The following is a 25,729-nucleotide window of genomic DNA, read 5'->3' as shown; positions in this document are numbered from 1 at the left end:
CTGTGAGCTGCTAATATACAGGACCAGCTCTACAGTGTTTAAGTTACAGATTTTGGTGACAGTTGAACGTGACGATGTCACTAACCCGACCGTTGGCTGTGTAGTCTTCATAATTACGTATTTTCACAGTCTTACATGACATTAGTTTTATGACAAACTGCGACTTTATTGACTTGGAAAGTTATCTTGACAAACATCATAAGTATAGGTCATGCCAGCAAATCAAAAAGTGATTGTCTCTCTCCATTCACGACCAGTTTTTCTGAAATAAGGTCCCATGGACGGACTGGAAGAGGCGTGACTTCAGCTCTCCATAAACAAAACAATCATTTTGGACCCGACAAACATTTTAAAATGATTAATTCACAATCATAACAGTGTTTAAGGGAAAACAGTTTTGTTTTTATTCTGCACCTTTGTATTACCGCTGTAGATGTATTACTTTTTAAAAATGATTGTCTTCATAAAAATGTTATCAACATCACCTTAAAATTTACAAGCACTGACTGCCTAGGCCATTATACAGTACTCTAATTATTATTTACTCTAAAGATAAGTATTGCAAGATTAAGACCAGCAGATTGAAAGCTATTCTTAATTAGAGCTGTTTGTATTTTTATAACTGTATTTTCCTAATCACAAGCTGTGCTAGCATCTGAAGTGTTATTTATCAACACCTGCCAATGCAGAACCATGATCTGTACCGAAAAGCAAGCTCTGCACATGCAAATGAATAATTGGCAAACGGACAATTTTTTACAACATTCTGTTGAACAGGAATGAGAAAATGTGGGGGGCAAAATAAAACACCCACCTCTGCTATATTTGTGATTCTGCTGTGCAGCTACACTCCCCTCTGACACCTCCACATGTAAACAATGCATGAGGATGTACGGCAAGCATATTATTGGAGATGCTTTAATTGAATTATAATTATGGAGGCATACACATAAGCACGCTATGTGTACACACAGCAGATATACAGCAAACATGCAACACTAATCTGTTTACACAACTCAGTAGCAGATGTAGATTAAGACAAAAAGGATCAATCGGTGTCCATTATCATAATATCTCTATATAGGGAATCTTTGGGGTATTCTCAGCGATTGAGGATTCATGCAGAGAGGAGCTTTTAAGAGATGAGATTATAGTCAGAGAAATGGCATTTGAATGTTGAATGATGAATCTGTTAAGTCGCCCTGAGCACTTTCCCTGTGTAATCAGAGATCACAAAATGCATTGTATGACTTGAGCTGAAATGGTTTCAGCTGTGGTATTGTAGCAGCTTGATTGATGAGTATTGTATTATTTGTGAAAAGATATCGGTATAGCCAGACAGCGTCTCGTGTGTGGAAGTTGTTTGTGACACCTTGTCAGTCTGGGTATCTCTATTAAAATTAACACACCCCAAATGAATTCAGGCGACTTCAAACCCATATTGCACTTTGAAGCCAACACACAGTAACAAGTGCACATGAAAGGTAAAGCAAAAATTGAGATGAGACCGTACAGTATTTTGACATATGTATTACAATATCTAACTTATTATGCCATCAAAAAAAATAATTTGGGGGTGGTACGGACAAAAAAACAATCTGCATGGCCTTAGCTAAGGCTACTTTACCACCTTTTAATGGTTTCCTATCTTTAAACATCTATTTTGATAGTACGAGAAATTCGTAACTATGTAATTTGTTATGCATAAATAAGGCGGTAAATCTAAACATAAGCTAAAACAGCATTGCAGCATTCTCCTAAACAACTGAAGTAAATAGGGACTTGTTTTAAAATGTGAAAAACAACAATGAAAAAATATAAAATGGCCCCATAGTAATCCAAGTCTCTAGAAGCCGTAGATCCCTAATTGATTTCAAAAGGCGTTATTTACACCCTCAGACTGGGTGCATGCTAACGCATTTAGCTTAGCAGCTACAGTAAAGATTTTGGTTTTAATAAGGGTGTAAATAACAACTTGTGGGCCTCTGGTGACTTGAATTATGCAAGACAAGCTGAGTGAAGCCATTTTATGTTTTGTTTATGTCTTCTTTTGGTTGTTTTACTACATTTTGAAACAAGTCCCATCTACTTGAGTTGTTTAGGAGAATTCTGCAACGCTGTATTGCCATGAAGCTCCAAAAACTGACTTTTTAACTATTTTGGGTGAAGTTGTCCTTTAAAACCACATATTTACATGTTTTTAATGAAAGTTTATTTCACGAGATGATATCGTTAGTTTAAATAGGCACTAAAGCTGAAGAAGAAACATGAACAATGTTTGTTTGTTTGTTTGATGAGTGCAGCATCTAAATCATCTTTAAAAAAGCACACAGTTAATGTCGTACATCAAAATCTGTTTCGTAGTTTGGCCTTCAAACATCAACAAACCCTTTTTTTCTCAGCTTTTTTCTGTAGTTACTGCACTCTGTGTCAGTAAGGCTACACATATCATGATAAAATGTGTGAAAATGACTATTTTATGAAAGGGAATCACTGATGCACTGCAAAAGTCCAGCTCCATCAGCTGGATCTGGGTTTGAACCAAGTCATTAAAGCATGCAGGAGAGTGGTCAACAATATATATTACATATTTTGATACACATCCTTCAATTGTTATCTTGAATTATGCACATGGCTGCACCGCTTATCCAAGTACAAACACGTTGAGTCACAGTCGGTGACACGAATGTTTAATAAAAGATAGTGTTGTGTAAACTCATGACAGCTCACACACAATATATGTCAGCTTGAATGTATAATGTACACCAGGCCTGGAGAAAAGACCATGTGGACAGGCGTGATAAGACCTGAGAATCTAACATCCAGGACCAAACATCACTCATATTTGTGAGATACTGATGCTGTACGGCTGTACTACAGCATAGTATGCAAATAACCATCGAAGCGGGAAGCACAGCTTACCCTTTAGCCTTCACTATGGCAATGGAGCTTATCATAGGGCATCAAAGTGTCTGAATAGGTGGCAAAGGCTGCAGAGAGGGTTGTGATAACCCCCACTACTGCCATTTGTGGACAGTACGGTGTGAATAATTTAATAACTGTACTACTGTGTCCCAAATGGATACAGTCTAAAATGTCTAAAATACAGTTCCTGAATTCAATTCAAGGATGTCTAATAAAACTTGATTCAGCCAATTACTAAAAGCATAAAATCAAGTTATTACCAAAAATATTCAAACATCCCCGAATCCATTACAAGGCTACAATGGTTCAAAATAACAACAACGACACATTGACTGCAAATGAAAACAAAATATTGCTGCTTTGTGGTGTTCTCTATGCTTGATTAATTAATGAAGCACCTAACTTAATTAAGGTAAGACATCATTACAGCCTTAATATTAGGCAACCATGTAAACCCACCGTAAATCTTGCGTAAATCGCCTCCATTATTACAAGGCAAAGACCTTATTGTCATGTTCATTTACACACAAAGAAATAAAGAGAGGTAAGAGGAAATAACAGTGACAACAAAACTACAATTATGATAATTACTATTTCTTAATTAGGTCCAGAGGGGCAGTTCACCCACACAGGGGCAAAAAGGGCAGGGGCTGGAGCTACATTAGCCACTAAAGTCTGCATGTTCCTGGCTAAAGGCACTGAAGACAGAGAGGTTAGGCCTTCCAGGCGAGTCAGAGTTGTGGTACCTGTGATTTGCTCTGTTGCCTTGATTAATTCAGCGCTTGATAGCAGGAGCCATCCACTGCATAGCAAAATGGTGGACTCCCAGGAAATGGCTTGGAGTACCGCATTTATTCTCTGTTAGTACGTCTTTGTGTGGGAGAGAGACTGTGGCCCACAAGCTGTGTCCCAATTTCTTACTATATGCTAATTCCAATTGCTCAGTTCACACTAGAAAAGTGAGGATTTGTCAGCTTTATTGCCCAGTTTTAGAACTTTTGTGACAGCATAATCAAATGCAATAAGATGCTGTACATTGGTTTAATGATGTAATTAAAATAGTTATATTGCTTTTAACAGGGTTACTAGCAATCTGTAACCTGTTATATTTCAAAACCTTCACAACACTATATTAGGTCTAAAATAGAGCATGGATATCCAGGTTTGGACAAGAATGTTGAGATGATGTCTGGGTTTGGTCACATCATGTTCTTTGTGCGCTTAAGCATAAAAAAAGTGTGTATTTATATTTTTTTATTTTATATCTAAGCTGTGTGCGTAGGACAAACCCTGTTAATGGTCATCTGCACTGTACATGTCCGTTATCAGCAGGGCGTCCCCAGAAATGTCTGTCTGGCTCATTTTTTATTTTCATCTTATACTCTAGACTCTAGTCTGAAGGTACGTTCAAACTGCAAAAAACATCATAAAGATATATATATTATATATATTATACTAAAGAACATGTATTCTGTCTGGATTTGGGACACGGTCCATCTAGCCTACATGCGGTGTTTAAGTGTGCACAAGTAAGGTTAAAGATAACGCTAAGGACGAGACAGTTAAGGGGATTACAATTGTCTGTAAAGCTAAAGAGAAGCAGTTCAACAAGGATAGCTGGAAACAGGGAGCATTTATTGGTTTGGTAATTTCATTTTTACGACACATTTGTCGAAATAAGAAATAATGCGAATCAGTTGTTTATGAACACAGCGAGCAGTGATAAAGAAGTCGGAGGGACCCCGAGGACTGAGACGCGCAGATGAAAGAGGCCTTTTTGGACATTTCACTCCATGAATAAGTAACAGAAGCGCTGAAGCAGCAACACGAGCGGCACAATAAAATCCACACACATTCAGAACGGGCAGACATATTGTTCACGGCCTCACATCCAGATTCAGGTCCATATTATAAGGTCAGTTCCAGTGTAATGTGACTTTTTGCTGATTTTTCACTTTCTCCCGCTCAAGTCGATTGTGACATAATTACATGCGCGCACCATGACCGAGAGCATTGTAAAAATCGGTTTTGTCCGACCTCTTTGCTTCATTCAGTTCCTGCAGCGAGAGAAAACAACTCCAGAGACATCTAATTCAGGCTGTCAAAGCAATCCATCAAAGTGAACCAGAGGCCACAAATCAGACTTTTTCGAAGTTGCATCAGAACAGTTACAGGGCGTAAAATTCAGCAGCGCTCAGAGTTTGGTATTTGCACACAGGAACATGACTATAAAAAAGGTAAGATGGGAAGGGAGTGCCTTAGCTTGAGTTTTTGTTGCTTCTTTTTCCCTCTTTGTTAATTAATTGTTGGTTTATAATCTCATAATCCTTGGTTTTCCTCTCGAAATGTGGTTACGCTAGGAGCCTCCTCGTGTCAATCAGAGCCATGTCTGTAGATGAAATGAGATTAAAGAAGAAAATGGTGGTTATTTCAACATATTTTTCTCAGGAAAAACATCAGGGCGAACAAAACAAGAAAATACTGTAAAAGCTGAACAGGAAATAAGTCATACTAGAATGTTTTTGCACTTTACAATAAAAGACTTAACCTTGAGTAATAGCAGGATGTTAACGCTGTGGGAATACAATAGAGTCAACACACGGTGGAAGAACCAACAACACTTCTGCTAGACTCAAAGAATCTCGTTAGGCTTTGTTGTGTTTGTTACATTAAATCTCCCCTTTTCCTTCCAGCCCTCAGTCTGCGCTACGCTGTGGATCAAAATTTGCATCTGATTGGTGACATTTCCTGCTGGACGTGATGACATTTTATTTGGCGGTGGAAGCGATGTGATGATGAAAGTTCTGCATTTTACACGCTGTAATTCATCAGATGGGCAGGTAGTGAAATTAATGAACCGCTTTTAAAGTGTTATATGTCAAAGCTCGGAGTCACATACGAGCTGTTGTGATCCACCTGCCAAAATCTGCCTTTTTAAGAGATTTCTAATGTGTAGCACAACTTTAAAACGTTGCCACGTTGCGCTCATGTGCTCGAGCCTTAAGCCACGATAAGTCTTCCCTCTCTATTGGATATTAAAGTTAATATATAAGGCCAGTAAAATGTAAAGATCCTATTTAAGGAGGCGCTTATGGCTTACAGTATGTACTGCTCTTTATACTTGCTGAAGCTGCACAGCTGAAAACACCACATAAGCATATAGCAGAGAGTCTGTTCAGCTCAGCTGGCACGAGCACAGCATTATCCCCATTAAGGTTCAGAGTTCACTGCCTACAATGTGTTAGTAAATTAAATACCCCATTAAAGTCCATTAAGTGATGAAAACCAGAAAAACTGGATACAATAAACAGTTGTCCCCAGTTACTGTTCATTGTTCGGAGGTTACTGAACAGCACCCGCTGTAAACACTCTTTAAACAAACAATAAAATACCTTAAATAAAAAAATGTAATGCTTAAATGGCGTAAATACAAATCCCAGGTCTGTAACAATTTGTCAGACGTAATGTAGGTGCTAACTACAAACAAAACTCATCACGTCATAGCAATGTTATGTGTTGAAAACTTGTGTGTTGACGTAAACATGTATGTAACGCTGTGATCCTACCCTCTCACTGAAGTTACATAGTGCAGAAACAAGTGATGGGAGGGTGGAGTGACACCATTCACCCTGTCACAAGACACTGAGCCATCAAAATGACTTTGAAGCTGTTAGTTAAGGGCCAAAAGTTACATAATGTTTTAAATGAGCTTACTCTTACCACTATATTGTTAAAATTAAAGCAGCTACAAGGAACTTTCATTGTTTTGGTGATTCTGGCGCCCCCTGTGGACAAAAGCTGTATGAGGCGAAAGAAGGAGACAATATGTTTTTGTCAGCGTTTCTTTTTGTGGCTATGTGAGATTAATAGTTGTAACATGATGAAGTAAACTTGAGCAGGTTTACCTCATTTCAATTAGAGAAGCTGCTGCATCCGTCTAATCAAGTACCGTTAACGTTCTGACAACAACAGATACCGAATGAACTCAATTTCAACTAAACTGAACCAAATTGTTGGATGTCTCATGGTATGATTGTGGAACTAAAAAGGGTTCCAATAATAAAACGGCTCTTAACAAACCTCCGATCTCGCCAAGGTACGGTACAGCTGCAAAAGATCAAGTGGGCTGTGGAAATTGGATGCTGAAGTGGTTAGCAAAGCCGACTCTATCTCTACGAGGTAAATCAATGTGTTTGTTCGTTTGTGGACGGAGCTTAAAGCAAGCAGTAAAGGTTTGTCTTAGACAGCAGTTAGAGCTGTGAGTGGCTGCTGTTGCTCGCAGCAAATTGGCAGATGGAGGTACAATATGTAGTAAAGACTGGATGTTGTAATTTGTACGTTAACTTGCACGTTTGCTGGAATATCGTTTACATTTTTTAGGTTTATATTTTGCATGTTTATTTCGTCATTGGTATTTTGGTCTTACAACTGCTGGCGCACTGATAGTCGCTTTGGCTGTCTGGTGGTTTGCTTCTTTCTGGGGTTTAGTTTGTATGCAGCCGATGTGGTTCACTTCACTTTTCTGCCTTTAAAAGACAGCAAATAGTCTGTGAAAGGTTATTATCAGAAGTGCAGAAGTAGCCAGTTTCTCTCAGTCTCGCAAAATACTTAATGAAGGGTGTTTCAGGACTGCAGTGTGTTGTCTGCAAATAATGAGAATGCAAATATCGGAAGAATCCGTCGTTCTAATGGCGGCTCACTGAGACTTTCAAGACACTTTCTTTACCAATATGCAGAGGCAAGAGTTGGTCAGGGGGAGATCTGTTTCTAGACAGAGTAGCCGTTTGCCCTTGTGTGTCACATTATAGTGTGTTATCACGTCAAGGATAATTGGAAGTGTGGGGGGGAATACCAAGCGGGGATACTGAGGGCGAAATGACGGTGAGGAAAAAAACAGTGAGAGCCAAGAACAATATTCAAGCTGCCTGCACAGAAGTGGCGCAATATGTTACAAGATCACAATTTTAAGTGCATTATAATCACACTGTATTATCAAATGCGGAGTCTTTATGGATGCTGGCAAGTCTATTAAGATTAAATTGAACTAGTCAGGACAAAAGGTACACTAGGCAACCCAATGGGCAGAATAAATGTTGGCAAAGTGTGTTTCTGCAAAACCACAAATAATTTAAAACTTTATGTTGCAATTTAACACAACTTTTCTATTTCTCTGGTGTCACAAGGCTGTGCTCATGCTCTGGTTAAGGGCTTGTGGCTTAATATACCAAGTTTTGGTTGCCACAGACACAGCTGGAGCAGCTTGATTTCCAGCCAAAAATGTCTGGCTCCCTTGTCAAAAATATCCAGAACACCAGTGTCGGACTCGGGATGTTTGAGGGGCAGGGGCGTAAAAAATGAGAAGGGCACCAGCTGTATGCGGTGGGGCACCAGCATGCAAAAAGGGCACTGAAAGGACACTTCACTAAGTTTTGTCACTTTGGCACTTTATGATGTTGTATCTACTGTAGGCGTTTTTTTCGACCATTTTCATCAACTGATGATTTGTGCTAAAATCCCTCATGCTAAACTGAAACCAAACTGTTAACTGTTAATCCTGAGACATAATGGATTAGTTATTTAGAGCCACATTATTTGTGTCATTTTCATATTTACTGCTGTTAGCACCAAGGTAAAAAAAACAACAAAAAAAAAACTGGTTGAAAGCTTTGAACAAATTGGACAATTATGAATGTCGGCATGAAAGGACGGCTTGTTCCTGCTCTCATATTATTGGATGAACTTACAAAGGGCTGACAGAAAGTCTAGTATTTAAAACTTTGATCTATCATTGATTACTTTTTCCTACACTTAGCTGTGTCCTTATTCAATATCCATGAAAATAATGAGCATATTCCTGTCTGTCGTTACTGTAGCCTATCTATAACTGAGATAGCCATAGAGAAAAAGGTATACATGCTGTAGATGATCAATAACATGAACAGAATCATTAAATATAGCACTATCCCTGTGCAATTGTATGCATTCCCTTGAAAATACCATCTTATATAACGACTTTGGAAGCATCCCAAATGGGAGCAACCAGCGAGCAGCTTGTTATAATTGCAACAAGAACGGAGCTAGTTTATATCACGCCTAAATATGTAAAACCTACTGGAGGCCAAAACCTGCGAGGGACGTAAAGCAGTGACGGAGGCCCCCCTGTCCACAGGCTTGCGTTGTAGATATACAGACTCTCACCTCGCCTGGGTAACGCTGCAGGATATCTGTGGAGTGTTAAAACAATAGCAGCATTGCTGTGGTGCCAGAGCCACCTGGAACCGGACCATCTAAAATTAACACATACAGTATGACAAAACTGTGAAGTGCCAATGAAGCCCTGTTTCTGTGATCACGAAGGCTGCTGGTGGTGTTCCTCCAGGAGTCTGCCCACACGCAGCCCATGTGCATATGCGCAGACTTAAAAGGAAATACTAGGCTTACAGTAAAAGAAAGGAATTAACCGTTCCACATGACTGTCTGTGACACCTCCACTGTCACTTCAGTTCAGTGTAGATGAGGGAGCGAATATTCAGCATTGAAGGAAATCAGGCTTGCACGATTGTTGCATGATGGCTAAATTCTCCCGGAGCATTTGAGGTGATGAGACAATGGCTGCTCAACACTCAGCACTATTTTTAAGATTAGCTCCACGGCGGTGTTATGAAATGCAGTGCAGTCTTCACTTCAAGGCTTTGCATCGCTCCAAGTGGTGGAACAACACTGCCCCCTGCTGGCTCCATCATGCACAGCAGATCCAGCTCAATATCTCCACAGTGTGCATGGACATACTGTATGCATGCTGTGCTCGGTGAGGGAACAGTCTCTTTTTCCATTTGAGAGCATTAAATGATAGAACGCTCTTCACTAACAGCTGACACAAGAGTAATTGCCAAATAAGCATAGCCGTGCCATTAAGCAATTTACTCATCATGTTTGCTTGTTTGCTTTTCTAAATGCCAGCTGGCTGTGCACACACTTTTGGGCGTGTCTGTATGTTTGTGTGCCCCCATATGTCGGCTGGTCATATGGTAATTTGCAGTGAGTCATGGGCAGTGGAGCAAACACTTTTAAATGAAAGTCAAAACAGCCCAACAGCTGCAACACATTTGCGTATGTGTTTAATTTTTTATACAGTTTGATAAGTTGTTTAATGCAACATTTGTTTCCCCTTTTGATTTTGTTTTCATCGAGACCGATAAACCAATGCCGACATTCTTGGCTGCATAAGTAAGAAATATATCTAGAAGAAGAAGCTAAACCTGAAAGATTTCACCCCAACTCAGCAGTGTACAAATCCTCCCCTTGAACCATCACACTACCTCCAAATATTGTCACAGTGACACCAGAGCACAACAGTGCATATATATATAGCAAATGTTTTCAGTTTGTGATTATGTGATTTCATGTGTTGCTGTTCAGTTCCTCCTTTTGTGTAATTTCCTTCCCTTTTCCTGTGTTCACCTGTGTCTTGTTTGTAATCAGCCCTTGTCAGTTCATCCTGTGTTACTCATCTGTGTTGTTTCCTGACCCTCTTCCAGTGTCTCCCCCAGGTATGTTTTTCTAGGTTTTCTTTCCTGGCTTAATGTTTCTGCTTCATTCCTCTTGTTTTTCCTGAGTTGTACTTTGCTCCTCTTGGTTGGTACTTTGTTTTAGCTTTTGTGTTGCTACTTTGTGTTTTTCGGCATTTTGCTCGTCTTGGTTTTTGGGATTATATGATTTTTGGATTCCAGCTTTCGTTAAATAAAGCTCGCTTTTTTGTTCCCAGTCCTGCCTGCCTCCAGAGTGTCTTGCATTTGGGTCCTCAACAATTATTTCCAAAACCTAACACTGATGCCAATACTGATATAATGGAGTAAGCAATCCCATGTATCAATATATATAGGCCGATATTAGCACAATTTTGCAGTGATCCCTCAAATGTTGTTTTCTGCATTGTGTTCTTTGAAACCAAAAGTATATCATCTCGGATGATATCGCTCTGTGGTACATTAAAAATGAAAAAACGATGATTAAATCACACTTGATACCTTGTAGCCTATCTTTTTAAAGAAGAATTTGAAGAGACGGATGTGAGGAGATGGAACCAATGATCTGTTGTTCTTTACAAATCAAGACTTGATAATCTGACAATGTCAGAGCCTCCGGTGCTGGACAAAAGGTTTAAAAAGACAATAATAACAGTGAAATCAAATAGTGGATTCTGAGAATCCTGACACCTCAGTTATCATCTTTCACCACAGGTGAAATAATGAACGTAAATCTCACAGTTTTGAAGGAGAGCAAACCCAGAATTGGTTGCATCCTGATGGTTTTTCACCATCCTTTTTAGCTACCTCTCTCCTCTCCTCTCCTATCAAAAAATAACCCCAGGTGGAGGAATGCAGGTGAAGTGGAAGGTAGCCAAGGAAAAGTGGAGGCTGTTTTGGGCCGTTTATTTACAACATCATCAAAAATAGATGTGTGCTACTGAGGCGATGGACCTGTACCAGCTCACACTATGCCTTGTAGGAGATCTAAGTTCGGGATGAGCTCAGAATAAACACGCATTAACCTGAAACTGCTGACTGTCTTTATACGTTTTCACTCACAGTTGCGAGCTTCGTGCCTCACCACAATGTCATATTCTCTCTTTACTCACAGATAAGTGAGACAACTTGTACCATCCTCCATTATCAGCACAGGGAGACACACGGCGGCACAAACATCTTTTTTTTTCTGGGTCACGGAGGAAACGAGAGATGAGTTTTCCAGCTCCAGGACACACGTCTGCTCCTGTTCTGTCCAGACAGATGCCAAACCCCAACCCCACAGCAAGTTCCCATTACTTTTGTCTAATCAAAGTAACCTCTCCTTGATGCTAATCACAACCAACCTGACCTTGTTCTTGCCTTAGGGAAGCTGTGAGTTAACCATGAGGCTTAATGGCCTGAGTTTTTTTTTTTTTTTTTCTTTTCCCTGTCTGCATCTCTGATATGCAAATTAATGCAGCAAGGTGCTCCCAAAATCTAATCAGAACATCAGTTCTCTGGGGGAAACCTGTGGTGAAAATGTGGAGTTTCTACTCTCAATTGTTCTTGAGTTATGAACGTGTCTACAGACAGACTGAGAAAACAGAGAGAGAGAGAGCGATGTAATGTAACATTAAATCAGTTTTATTCTCTCTGCATTTTTTCCGAGAATCTTTCGACTTCTGGTACGCTGAAAATACTCCGGTTTTGTCGAAGGTAATACGATGTGTTCATTTCCCCGTAGGACGACAGGAGGGCAGGAGGGGTCGATGGGTCCTGTGGGTTCACTTCACAGTAAGTGACCCGGCACAGGAATAATCAGTGACACAGACAATACAGAACAAAGAAGGAGATATCTGTGAGAGGAAACAAACTGGATGTGAAAAGAGGTTAGTTTCACATTGGTAGGCAGGGCTGACAGTGGCATAAATATATGATTTCACCTAACATGTTTTTAAAGCCAGGTTTGTTTGTTTGTTTGTTTGTCTCTTCCTAGTGTCTCAAAATCAAATGTATTGGCTTTATTTGCAGGGGTGCCCCCAGAAATTTTTCATAGGGGGGCCAGACGGGGTTATTGAAAATCAGGGGGGGCCACAATTGGGACCGAAAAAACACTTGATTCTTTTGCTAACTTAAAAAACGATGTTTGGCCAACACTTTATATCATCCCAACTGCTGAATACCCAAAGATATAAAGGTTCAGGGCAGCAGTTGGAACATATGAACGTGTTTTAGCACCACAAAATAATACACTGGGTAGACGCATCCTCACAAAGATTTACGACTTCTTAATAATGGTAAATTTATTGTTAATTAAACTTTAGCTAAAAGTTAATATTGCTCTGTTAACCATTTATCAAGCAATTGTAAATGTTTATAAACAGCAGTTAAAGCTTTGTAATAAACAATTGCTAGATAAATGTTTTATTAAGAATTTCATTGTTTGTTTACTGTGAAACCAAGTGTTATTAACCATAAACCTACCATTTAATATTGATGTTGTTAAAATAAAGTATTATTAAAAAGTATAGTAAACAGAAAAAGATAAGTAGTTTATCTGAGAGCACGTCTAAAGTATCATTCTAAAACTGAAATTGTAGAAGTCATGTGAAGCAGCCCATGATTCAGCAGGTCAGAGAAGCAGGTGCAGGGGTGTGTTTTCCACTAGATGGTACTGTAGTCTCTCTTTATTTCATTAAAGGTTGTAAGAGGCACCAGCCTTCCTTTTCCTCCACTGTGATCAGGGATGCTTATGATAGAACTGCTGCTTCCAAAATAGATTATTTATCTAATACAATCATGTTCTGTAAATAACAACCAAAGGGATTTACTGCGAACACTGCAACCACAATCTGTTACTGTGGCAAGAATATAACAAGAGGCTTTGATTTTCAGGTTAAAATATTTTTAATCAGTGAACTGACAGGATACAGTAATTCAGATGTTATAAAGACATAAAATAGGGATATAATACATACGCAGCTACACAAACTTTTCTCAAATCTTTGCTTTTCCATTGTAAAATAGCGGACAGTTTCTTTCTTGAGGCTTCTACAATATATTTAAATCTGAGAAGCAGGGATGCACGATATCGGGATCTCCTTGGGGCACTCCGGGTCGTGCTCGGGTGACATGGGTCAATGGGTTTTGTGCAGCCTTGTGGGGGCTGTGCCGGCTCGAGTGCGTGCTGTTGTTGGAGTGGGACGGGGACGTGCTGGGATGTCATGAGATTTGTGTGGCTTCTTGATTGCTGAGTGATTGAGTGATTGAGCGGTTTTTGCCAATATTCAATAGGTCGATATTTTCCAATTCATTCTGGCTGATTGTTGATGCTGATACTGATATATGCAATTCTTAATTCTTAATTCGCAAAACTAAATTAAATACCACTCAACTCCAAAACTATTATATGTTGCTTCCTCATAGAGGACAGTAGTTGAGGTCGCATAAAATTCATGTTGAACAGATTCTGAAGGTGACCAGATCTCCCAATGGGAGGAAAATAGTATCAAAACATCCCTATGAATATAAAGTTATCACTTTAGATGCAAACACTTCTGCGCTGTAACCACCGCCTCCATTGTCCATCTTTTTTTCTTTTTTGTCTTCATTTATGATTTGTCATATTTTGGCAAAACTGCATGAACGCGCATATTGTCGGTCCATATGCTCAGCATGCTCCCAACACACTGTTCTGGGGCTTTGGCAAAAGTAGTGTTTGGACCATACTGAGCGAAAACATGGCTGAAAACACAGACTTCATTCTTCTATGTTCACATTCCACATGCACATCCATGCCATTCAGTGTTTGGCACGGATGTATGCTGTGTACAGGATTCAGACATATTATTATGGCACAATTGTGGTGTTAGGAACATAGAAAGCACACAGATGGAGAGTGCAAGAGAGGTTTGAGAAGGTCATATAGCTGTTTTTATACCTCTAATTATCATTGAAATGAGACTTAAGTAAACTAAGCCCATCACAGACATCCTCAAGTAGCTTACAGTTCGCATTTCTGCAAATTGCTGGTACATTCACATCTGTACGTGCCATAGACTCTGTAGCATATTGATATTTCTACAAAACCGCTCATATCACGTACACATTACATGGATAGCTGACTGTCATATCAGGAGGTAGATGGGGATGGTCGTGTACTTACAGGCAAGAAAGCAGCTAAGCCAGCGACCACAGTTCGAGTTTCAACATTTGTAAGCGTGACACTACTAGATATCTTTATGGAGACCTCAGGACAATTTCCAGCCATGTTTGTGGTGACAAAAGCCGGATATTTTTGACGCGATATACAGATATCTTTCGCCCTAAAAAAAAAAAAAAAAGGCGAAATCACGATCTTTTCCTAACCCTAACCAATGTTTTCTGTGCCTAAACCTAATCAGACAGTAAGCACAGTGTTGTCATAAGATAAATATTGAAAACAGAACCTAATGAAACGTAAAGTTGCAACATAAATAAGAAAGTTTCAACATATTTGTGGTTTGCAGAAACTTACATTTTCAACATTTTGGAAGCCATTTCGGCTGATTTTTGGGAGAACCTAACGGCGAGCTTTCAGCAGCTACCTTTCAAGCTTGCAGGTGGTGAGTACTGGACACTATCAAAAATTGTAACAGTTTAATATAGTTGTATGATGCTGTAAACCGTGTTTTTTAAATTATAATGTTAGTTAAGAAAACAATTTAAACAATAGAAACAAAGTACTCACTTAAACACCTTAACCAGACAACTTAATTATATAGATTAATAAACCTGTGATATATATGATCAACAAAATGATTGAACTGGGGCCTTTAACAAGAAATTAATCCTTTCAACATGAAGTGAGTTATAGCATCCTGCCAGTGCAGCGGAGACTGGCCTAGAGACCCGGTAATTGGTGAGTGTTGATCCTGTGATATACAATGATATCGATTACCCGCTAATAAATCTCATCCTGCAAGTGTTCCTGTGCAGCGAAGGCTTCAGTGTTCTTGGGGGACACATCAAATGAATGATCACCATAAAGGGTCGGAGATGGATAATGCTGAGGGAGAGCTTTCACGGGGTAATAAAGAGTCCCGGCGTGAATGAGCGTGGGGGCCTCGGAGCTCCAGCCTCTTCCTGCTGCTGATTCTGTATGGATTTTTCATTTGTTTAAGTAGAGCATATCATAAGCAGGAAGTACAACATTAGCCACTGTCAATGGAAACTTAACAACTGATGGCTTCCTCACCTCGGCCGGGGCTTTAACGAGCAGCTATCAATCACATCCTAAAGCCATAACACTACATCACTGTGTGGTTGTTTAGATATGTTATGTAAGACATATTATTTGTATCAGGTGTATTAGTCAGTCAAAAGTCCTGTGGATGTAGAGAATAAATATTTCACGATCAGCACTGTCCATGTTCTGCTGAGGGATATTGACTTATCGGTCTAATAGTCACAATCTGATGCATCTCCAAGGACCCATCCAATAATCTCTAAACACTTCATTGCCATATGGTAAACAATACAAGCAAATATTAATTGGACAAGAAGAAAAACTCAACCGGGACACGACGAGAGCTGGTCGATGTAACAATGTTGGCGTTTCCGTTATGGTAAGCTCTTAATGGCTCTTTGCATCACAATAAATAGACAAATCAATGTCTGTAAGCCTGCCTTTTACTTAGTGTGGGAAATGTGACATGAATCACATCTAGTCAGAAGAGTTTTTATTATAATGTTATCCACTGGGTACTCACAATTAATTCGTCAGTCATGCGCCAATCCATTCAATTTGTTGGCATACTCTGTCACGTAGACTAAAGGCCATTCATAAACAATATAAGGCGTATAAATCAATAAGACTTCAACAATAATATTTTTTCACATTTTTTTTTTTACATTATGAAGGAAATGATACATTTAAGCTGCTGAACAATACAATCACAGTCACAGCATACTGTATTTTAGAGATAATAGCCCAATTAATTACACATACAATATCAATTTGGTAAATGGCAGCTTACCAAATACAGTTTTCTCTCAGGACGACTGTGAGGATCTCTCTCTTTTACTGATCAGGCTGTCCTGACATTCACAGAAAGTTATATCTATTTCCCTTTTCTACAACACAACTGCTCGTCTTACTCTTTGGTTAGTTTTACCACATAAGGAAGACAACTTGGTGCTACTCAGGGGCGGCTGAGAGGCCTGAGGCAACCTAAAGATAAAAAAACGAGAATGATTAACAGATAAATGAAAAGTGGCTTGGCACTGAAAGGACTTTGTTGTACAAATTTGACCAACATTTGTATTATTGGTCATTTTAAAGGATAAGTTCACCCAAAAATGAAGACACAGTCACTATCTGCTAACCCCACCTGCCAACATTATTTACGCTCTCAAGGCATGGTTAAGTCAACGCTTTTAGCTTCGCAGCTTTGGATCTCGGGGCTTCTGTATTTATTTATTTTTTATTAAGTCTAAAACAAGTCCCCATCTACTTCAGTTGTTTAGGGAGTTGCTGCAAAGCTGTTTTGTCGAGAAGCTCCAGACATCTTTTTGTGGACTATACTAAACTTCACCCAAATTTCTGTCAGCATTGGGGTCAGTACATAATGACTGAATTTTCCTTTCATGGGTGAACTTATCCTTTAATAGGAGCCTCTTCTTTTTCCCTTAAGGTTGATGTTTTAATCCCTTGTCATAAAGTCAGAGGTGGTCTTTTAGATGTCCTGTATGCTGAGCAGTGTGTGTCTGTGTGTCCAAAAGCTCATGTGGCATCTGTAATAACCTACATTCTGTCTCATATAGATGGAATCAGATAAGAGAGAATGGAAATTGTTTTTCATTGGTGGGTTTTCATTGCCGCTTTGTTTGTTTCAAGGTGAAAGTTCTGAGCCGGCAATCAAACAAAGTACAAACTGTTAATTAAATACAAGCTGAAGGAGACGTTTCTTATATTGGTAGCTAAAAGGTTTCTGGGAGAATCTGACTGGACTGCAAAGCAATCTCTAAGGTCCAACCCAAGTAAATTATTATTACCGAGTGAGTGCTCTCGTCTCATTTTTCACTCATTCTCTCAATCTGATTTCTTTTTCTTTTTTTTTAACGGAGCTGAAAAACAAACTTTGATGGGAAAACTTCTGTCAACAGCTATCACAATTTATAGGGCAACTGCAATTTCAGATAAAGAAGCAATATGATTTTTTAATATATATATATATATATATGTATATATATATATATATATATATATATATATATATATATATATATATCTGTGTGCTGCTCAATTCCAGAGATTGAAATACCTTGAAACTTTTAAACCCACTCCCTCAAATTAACGTGCCAGGGGCTGTTAATAGTTTCAGTGAGATATTGAGACACTTAAATAAATCGCTGCAATTTAGCTGACAGACTGTAGATACATGTGACGCAGGCCTGCAGGTCACATCAATACATAATGAGCTGTTGGAAATGTTCAGCTGAGAGTTAATAAGTGAACTCTATCCAGATGTGCCCTGCTCTCCCTGCTGCTGGCCATCCATTTGTTTTCGCAGTTGGATGTAAATGTGAAGCGGCTCTGTTAAGGTTATTGTGCGCATAGTCGCGTGACGTCACGCCCTCACGCGTCGCATCTGGAGCCTCTCAGTTGTTCATCAGAGAGGAGAGCAGTCCGGATCAAAACGGGGCTGTTTTGTCTTCGCACCTGCTGAAGGGGATGTACTTTTTTTGATCCAGATGTTGGGAATCCGAGCGCTTCCAGTGCGTAAAGGGACCTGACGGACGATTAAAGTTAAATTCCCCTCGTGAAGTTGGACCGATCAGAGTTGCATTGAAGTTTTTTGTCCGGCAGCTCCTGTGTCGGGACTTGTCCGTGCGAGTTCGGTGGAAATGGTCCAGAGTCGGCGCGTCTCGTCCAAAACTCCTGCAGGTTCGCGCGGTGCGGTTTCAGCTGGCGCACTCGGGACTGGAGTTGGGATTGTCGCTGTTGGATCTACAGGATGCCGGATCATCACTTGAACTCGCATGATGTGGAAGAAAAGCGGATCTGTGTGACAAGTTCGCTCCAGAATTTCTTCTAATTCAAAATCCCTCTTTAAAAACATAAGAATTCTCCTAAAGCGCAATGATTCTGACAACTTTTGTGATTGTATTGTCCTTCCTGGGTAAGTGACGCTTTAATCTGTTGAATTTCTATGTTTCGGCTGTGATATATACTTAAAAACTGCGCTTTGTTTCTTTACAGCTCATCTAAATGGTTGATTTGTTCCAAATTACGCACGATTTAGGGTTCAGAAAGTTTGTCTTACGCTCAGTGCGTCTTTGCGCATTATTTGGCGACAGTAATCTCGGTTATCCTCTTTCTCTGTACAACAATGTCGACAAACTAGAAATCTTTGTGACTTCCCTCAGACTCAGTGTTCACCTTGAGGGGAGACAGCAGCAGCAGCAGCAGTAGCAGCAGCTCCCGGGCCGTCCGTCTGGACTGCGTAAAGGCCAGTGAGCAATGTCTAAAGGAGTACAGCTGCAGCACCAAGTACCGGACGATGAGGCAGTGCGTGGCGGGGAGGGAGAGCAACTTCAGTGCGGTCACCGGTCCCGAGGCGCAGGGCGAGTGCCGCAACGCGATAGATGCCATGAAGCAGAGCCCCCTGTACAACTGCAGGTGTAGGAGAGGCATGAAGAAAGAGAAGAACTGTCTCCGGATCTTTTGGAGCATATTTCAGAGTTTACAGGGTACGCACTGACCCAGAGGAAACTATGAATCATGATTTGATTGATTAATAAGATCGATATATTCTGAAAGTATGCTTTTATGATGGTGGGGGAAGTATGCAGGTACTTTATTTTGTAAAAATATCCCATCACTGTGCAGGAATATAATCAGAAAAACGTACTTTATATCAAAATAAAAGCACAGAACATACCATGCATGCTGAATACCATTGTTTTATAATAATTTACACTATTAGATAATTAACACTGATGAATTAATGTGTACTAAGTGGTATTGCAGTGCTGCAGCTAGTTAAGGTGGAGCTATTTTACTACTGATAGGTAGTTTAATCTGTTATAATGCATTAACTCATCATACTGTAGCATTTACATTGTGTCTCATATCTAAAACTGCAAAGAAATAGTCAGCAGTAGTCCAGTAGTGGAGAAGGAGTCTTAAGTAGATTAAGTAGGAAATATTCAAATAAAGTACAAGTACTTTAAATCATTATCTCAGTTCAGATGGCTGAATATTTAAAGGTGCACTATGTAAGAAATGTTAATCGGATGAGAAAAATCTTCATTGCCTAAAGAAACTAAATAAACAAACTCTCTTCATTTTCATGACTGAATAAACAAACTGACCTTAAAGGACAGCACAATTTCACACTGTTTTACTTTATATTTGGCGGACCCTGCCACCTTTCTAGCTTCAAACAGTGCGCTGGGGACTTTATTGTCGTCTGAGGAAGCCATAGTATAAAAAAAAATATTTATGAGTTTGAATTATTACCTAATTAATATTCTAAATATCAACTTTCTGAGTTTCTGAATTCCTTTTCCAAATCTACATATTGCCCCTTTAATTCCCACAGCATGGCACACATTCATTATAGTGATACATGTAATGAAGCAGTGTCAGCCTACGTGAGACGGAGATAATTGTAGGCTACTTAAATTAACCTAAGATCAGCCTTCTTCACATGCTTTATTGTGCAATTACCTTACAACATCAACATCAATATTTACAAAATAAAACTCATATATACATTAACATGTGATTTACAGCTGTTATCCAATTACCCCTTCAGTATAATTGATATCATAATGTTGAAGATGATCAGATAACATTCACCCACATCACGATGTTGATCACATACTGTTGACAACCATTTGTTTCCCCTGCAGGTAATGACTTGCTGGAATACTCCCCGTACGAACCAGTCAATAGCCGCCTCTCAGATATCTTCCGCCTGGCCCCCATCATAGCCGGTAAGACGCTGCTTTTACATCTCTGACATTCCTCAGGTTTTACATTTGGGCCCTGCAAAGTTAAGTCGCTGTATACATGGAGCCATTATCTCCCAGTTGTTGCCCTAAACCCAGTTTAAGTCACCACATGAACGCCACAAATCTGTCAATATTTGACAACCGCTCTTTTCTATCGCTGTCTGGTTTCGGGCTGCAGCTTTCAACGCCCATTATCTGTCACAAAGCTTTTATCTGCCACTGTGACCCACCGTACACAAAGCAGAGTAATTTAGTGTATTTCACTTTCAGCTCTCAAAGCGATGATGAGAGGGTCTGCATGTTTTTCCCCACCATCACAGTACTAGTGCTGGAAGTAGCATTTATGTGCTAGTTTTGGATTAATCATCCTTTCAGAGTAGAGCATGTGTTGTTGGAGCTCGCAGGGTCGAATGCCCGGATTTACAAAAGAAAACATTCAGACCAGAAATGTTGCTTGTTTGTCGTTTTGAGCCGTACACGTCCTCAAAAAGCCAGTGGAGTGAAGGTGGGCTTGGGAGCATGCACCTAGGCCGGGCGCACATTTAGATCTTCTGAGATCACACACACACACACACATCCACACACACACACACACACACACACACACACACACACACAGAAGAGCAATTAACCATCTGTCTGCGTTCAATGGCACTGATAGAACAAGAACTGTGTGTGTGTGTGTGTGTGTGTGTGTGTGTGTGTGTGTGTGTGTGTGTGTGTGACAAGTGCAGCACTCTCTGGCACTCTTCAATGTTGGGCTTTCTGGCTGGAGGAGGGCGTCTGCAGCACTGGCCAGCGACCATTTCAGCGAAAAAATGGTCATCTGATTCTCTCTCTGGCTCTTTCTGCCTCCCTCTCTCTCTCTCTCTCTCTCTCTCTCTCTCTGGCTCCCGCTATGATTGAATCCACTTAGCGTATCGCAGTGGCTCTGCTCCACATGCGATGACATAATGGTGAACTGTATTTCAAAAGGGAGAGTGAAGAAATGTATTTTATTGGAATTCAGATTTCTCCCCCCGCGCTGGAATAGCGCAGAAGTAATACAGAGATAGGTCTAGCAATGCGAGACTAAGAAGAATTGGAAGAAAATTGAAATTGGAAAAGTGGTTAAGGATTCACGAGGCTTTCAGTTGATGGGTCTGCTTGTAAAACAAAACAGGAATTATTAAAGGCCAAGAAGACAGATCATCTCGAAATGTGCAGGTCATTATTTAACCAAATCATTTGTGTGATGTGGCTCAGACGAGGCGGCAGATCTAACTGAACAAATGTTTTAATCTTGATGAAGATTTAATCTGCTGCAAATGTGCTCCTCTGTCAAAGTCAGTGCCTTACAATAGGGAAGCCATGGCGGTTTTTATCATTATTAGACGCTATTATAAGAAATCACCAATGTGTATGTGGGCAACATAAATCTGGATGCAGGGATGGAGTCGGAGCTGAGTAGCCAGTGTAATGTATAGCTGTGTGTAAACAGCCGAAGGGGCTCTAAGAAAAAAAAACAAATCACTTAATGGGTTAGATATCAGGAATCCATTTGCCATAAGTGACCTCATTCCTGTCTGCAACTAAGCCAGGCCCCGGGCCATCCGCAGTGTAAAATAATGCACATGTGAGCCAGCATAGAATAATCCATACCATATCCCATAGGGCCAACTGCTAAGACATGATGCTCACTACTATGAAGGGTCAAAAATCAATGCTTGATATCATATACTTGTAAGCCATTTTTATTCCAAATAAGTCTCAGCAAATTACATTTTATTAAACATGACAACTATGAAATAAGCAGACGCACCTACCTATTGACTACTATTAACCCTCCTACCAGCCGTTTTTTTTATTTAATCAGATTTCAGGTTGCTCTGCCAGCCCGAATCCCATTTTGTCCATTTGCTTTTCCTGTGACCAGACGTTAGCCAGGAGCAGTCTTAAACTCAGTTAGATCTTATTCCATGAGAACTAAATGTCTACACTGTAAGTGACTGCTCCACAGCATCCTTGTTGCAAAGTTTGCACCGTTTGTTTGAACGTCTTATTTTACGAGAATTCCAATGATCTATCATATGGTCCGTTTATTGAGATCCTTCAGCAGGTAGACAGGTGTTCTCCTTGAAGCTGGTTTTGGAGGTCTGTTTTCACCTGACGAAAAAGGGAGAAAAAAACTGCAATAGTAAAATGCATAAAATATTTTGTTGTCTTTTCAGAGGGATGCTTTTACCTGTTCATTGTCGAGAAATCACGTTCACAGTTCACACTTGAAATACCCTTGGATAACTAGCACATTGTCTGCAAGGAGGCTCAGGCAGGGGTGGGGGTTCGTCCATCCGTCAAACTTGTTTTCCAGCTGATTCATGACCTCCTCCTGACTCTTGTTCGTTGATTGTAGTCACAATCAGCTTAATTCACCCCAGTAAGGACTTGATTCTTGATCGAGGACCACTCCTGCAGGACCTCATTATTGTATCACTTAGTAGAGGACATGATTGTGACACTGAAGGCCCCAATGATATCCAGTGTTTCCGGGCCTGTTATGTAAGGGTGGATGATCTACATGAACAGACCTTTGTAGGAAGAGCCTTTGCCCACCTTTACTTCAGTCATTCGGGGCCACGTTATTATTTTTTTGAAGAGGAAGGGAAAAATGTTTTAGTTTTAAACTTAGGCATTCACCTTTCACTGGACGTTTTACTGCTCCTCCCTCAGCACTTCTTGGACATCTTGCCCTCGCCTATTCATCTCTTCCTCATGCTGCGTGTTGAAGGCTTCAAGTCCTTTGGGATCATCGAGGTCCTGAAGGAGGCGAGACAGGAATGGTCTAGGGAGTGGAATAGCTGCCTCTGAGCATGACATCAAAAAATATCAACGTTCCCATACCTGACAGGTGAATCAAGTTGCCTGGATAAGGACACATCTGTGCTCTCATAGACTTCCAGGCTAATTGCCTGTGATGATTTGCTCTCAAAGCCAATTGGCTCCTTGACGACTTCTGCCAAGAGCTCAAGCATGTTTTCAATGATGCTTTCTATAATTATTCCTCTGGTCAGTCTTGACATTGGGAGAAGAGGCAAATGTCTTTAATTAATTAAACATTTCTATTCATTAACTTTAAGGCTGAATTTCATCTTAAGAAAAGGGTGACCTTTGCCTTTATTTTCCTAAAGTAATTAAACCTAAGCTCCACCAGACTCACAAGGGTTTTATTAGCCAGTGAACCCACCAAAGATTGCCTCATGCTCCAACACAACAGTGGGCTCACAGGAGTCAATCACTGATTTGAAGATTATTTGAATTTACTTTATATTATTATGTACCTGCTGTTGGAATTGGACCCACAAGATGCAAGAGATGAATGGCATCAGATGCTGTGCTGGTGATATTCTGTAGTGATTTGCCTTTCCAAGCAATCTGTCAATACATAACGGCTCCAACCTCAACAAAAGCCCTCTTTGCACCGCATTTCTTACAAGCAGGTACAAGCCTGTTGATGAAACACCTCTAAAAAGTAGAGCAATCAATTATCACATTTGCTAAATAGCTACATGGCACCTGATTGTTTATTCTTTTTCGTTGAATTAGTCACACAATACATGACGTAACACAAATTATGAAAATAGCAGCTCTACCATGCTGTGAGTGGTAAAATCTTTAAGTGAGACATATTCTGCCACTCTGGATCGAATTCAGTGCTGCATGCTGATGTCCTGTCCTTCTCGAGGCACAGAAGAAGAGAAATGACGGCCCTCTTCCTGAGAAATCTACTTCTCTGACCTGCCCTGCTTCTCCATCTCTCTGTGTTTGCTGTCAGTCGCATCTGTTGCTTGTGCCCTTCGCCATATCTCCCACAGCAGTATATTGACTTCTGTCCTTCACCTCCTCATCCTTCCTTCATCTCCCTCTTCGTTAACTACAACTACCCCTTCCTAACTTTCTCTTGCTGCTTCAGCAAGTCTTTTGAGTCTTTGAAATATTTTTCAAATAATAAGTTCTTCAGTCCAAGGGAGTAGATATCCAATATTAGACTTAAAGAACTAACATTAATGTTAGCCCCTGGCACAAGCAGTCTATATTGACATGCAGCTACATCTGCTAACCCCTACAACCTAATGTTAACTTGTGGCTATCCTTATTATGCTCATTTCAAAATTATTATTGTATTATGTGTAACTACTAGAATATGTTTACATGCTTTAGTGCTCAAAAAAACACATCAGTTTTCTCATACTGTCCAGTACAGCAGCACTGTATTCCCCCTCTGTCTGAAACGCTCTGTTTTAGCTCCTGTCTCTTTAAGGCCCGCCCCCTCCTGAATACCTAGCCTGCTCCAATTGGTCAGCTCACACATGCCTGAGCCAGCACTACTACCAACAACAGAGCAGCTGTGTTTAATCAATTTTTACGTGCCAAACAAGCCGTTAGGCATAAATTATGCAAATGTGTGACATGGTGACATGAAGGAATTAAAGGCGGGACTACTGACGAGGCGTTTCAGGAGCAGTGTTTTCTGCAGGAGAGAGGAGCTTCTGTAGGTGCGGACTGTGTTTCTTTAACTTGATGGCTTTGGACACATTTTTGGATGAATTTGAACTATTCGTGAGGATATAAAGGTAAAACAAAAACATCAATATGTGGCGATCAACGCTGACAGATCAATGTAAGTGAAACACTTCCTCAATAGAGCCACAATGCGAGCACGGCTGAAAACAAAAGACATCATATAGTTTTCCATTTCTCGTGTTAGACCACTAGTTTTGAGTACCTCCTTCATTAAGTCACTTTTCTTCATTCGTGGCTTCTCCGGAGAGCCATACTTATGATGTATTTATAAGGTTATTAATTCAAACTGAAAGGCGAGGCATCCATGCCAATAACTGCTCAAGTATAGTCTCCAGGAGCAGCTGAAATTAAGTGCTGTGTCATTTATAAATCAATGAACGAGGGCCTCTCAGAGATGTAACACAATACTGTTGAGCAGACTGAGGGAACGATGGAACTACAGAAGTGCCCTTAAGTAAGAAAAAACAGAGCTTTTCTACAACACATCTTGTTTATGTCTTTAAAATGAATTTTTTGGCTGCTTGAGGCCATACACTTTGCTCAATTACACCGAGCTGAAGACAAATTCAAGTGATTTCAGATGTACCTGCAGCTTTTGGGTTGTGTTTCTTCGAAATCCAATAGCGAGAGTTAAGAAAAAGCGAGGATTCCTGCAGGACATATCTTATACAATCACATCCCCCAACTCGTCTTAAGTTAGATAAGACAAGATGAAGTGATTCTGCATTCCCTCA

The 25,729-nt window shown here is 40.1% G+C and overlaps 1 protein-coding gene across 3 annotated transcripts in view; it reads left to right on the top strand.

Annotated features, from left to right (window-relative positions):
- The window catches only part of gfra1b (gdnf family receptor alpha 1b), a 116,636-nt gene that overhangs the window by 71,805 nt on the left and 19,102 nt on the right, over positions 1–25,729 (top strand). Inside the window, exons 1-3 of one of the 3 annotated variants that reach the window (XM_084341423.1) lie at positions 12,184–12,322; positions 18,843–19,166; positions 20,334–20,417. In XM_084341423.1, coding sequence (XP_084197549.1) covers positions 18,977–19,166; positions 20,334–20,417 — 274 coding nt within the window. In that variant the 5' untranslated portion in view covers positions 12,184–12,322; positions 18,843–18,976. Of the gene's footprint in view, positions 1–12,183; positions 12,323–18,108; positions 18,596–18,842; positions 19,167–20,333; positions 20,418–25,729 lie in introns of those variants that run through there. The other 2 variants (XM_084341422.1, XM_084341421.1) reach the window with 2 other exon arrangements.

The sequence above is a fragment of the Pagrus pagrus genome (assembly GCF_965226575.1).
Source record: "Pagrus pagrus genome assembly, chromosome: 21".
NCBI lineage: Eukaryota > Metazoa > Chordata > Actinopteri > Spariformes > Sparidae > Pagrus > Pagrus pagrus.
The sequence above is the reverse complement of the archived record's forward strand: the minus strand, read 5'-3'. Positions and strand labels throughout refer to the sequence as shown.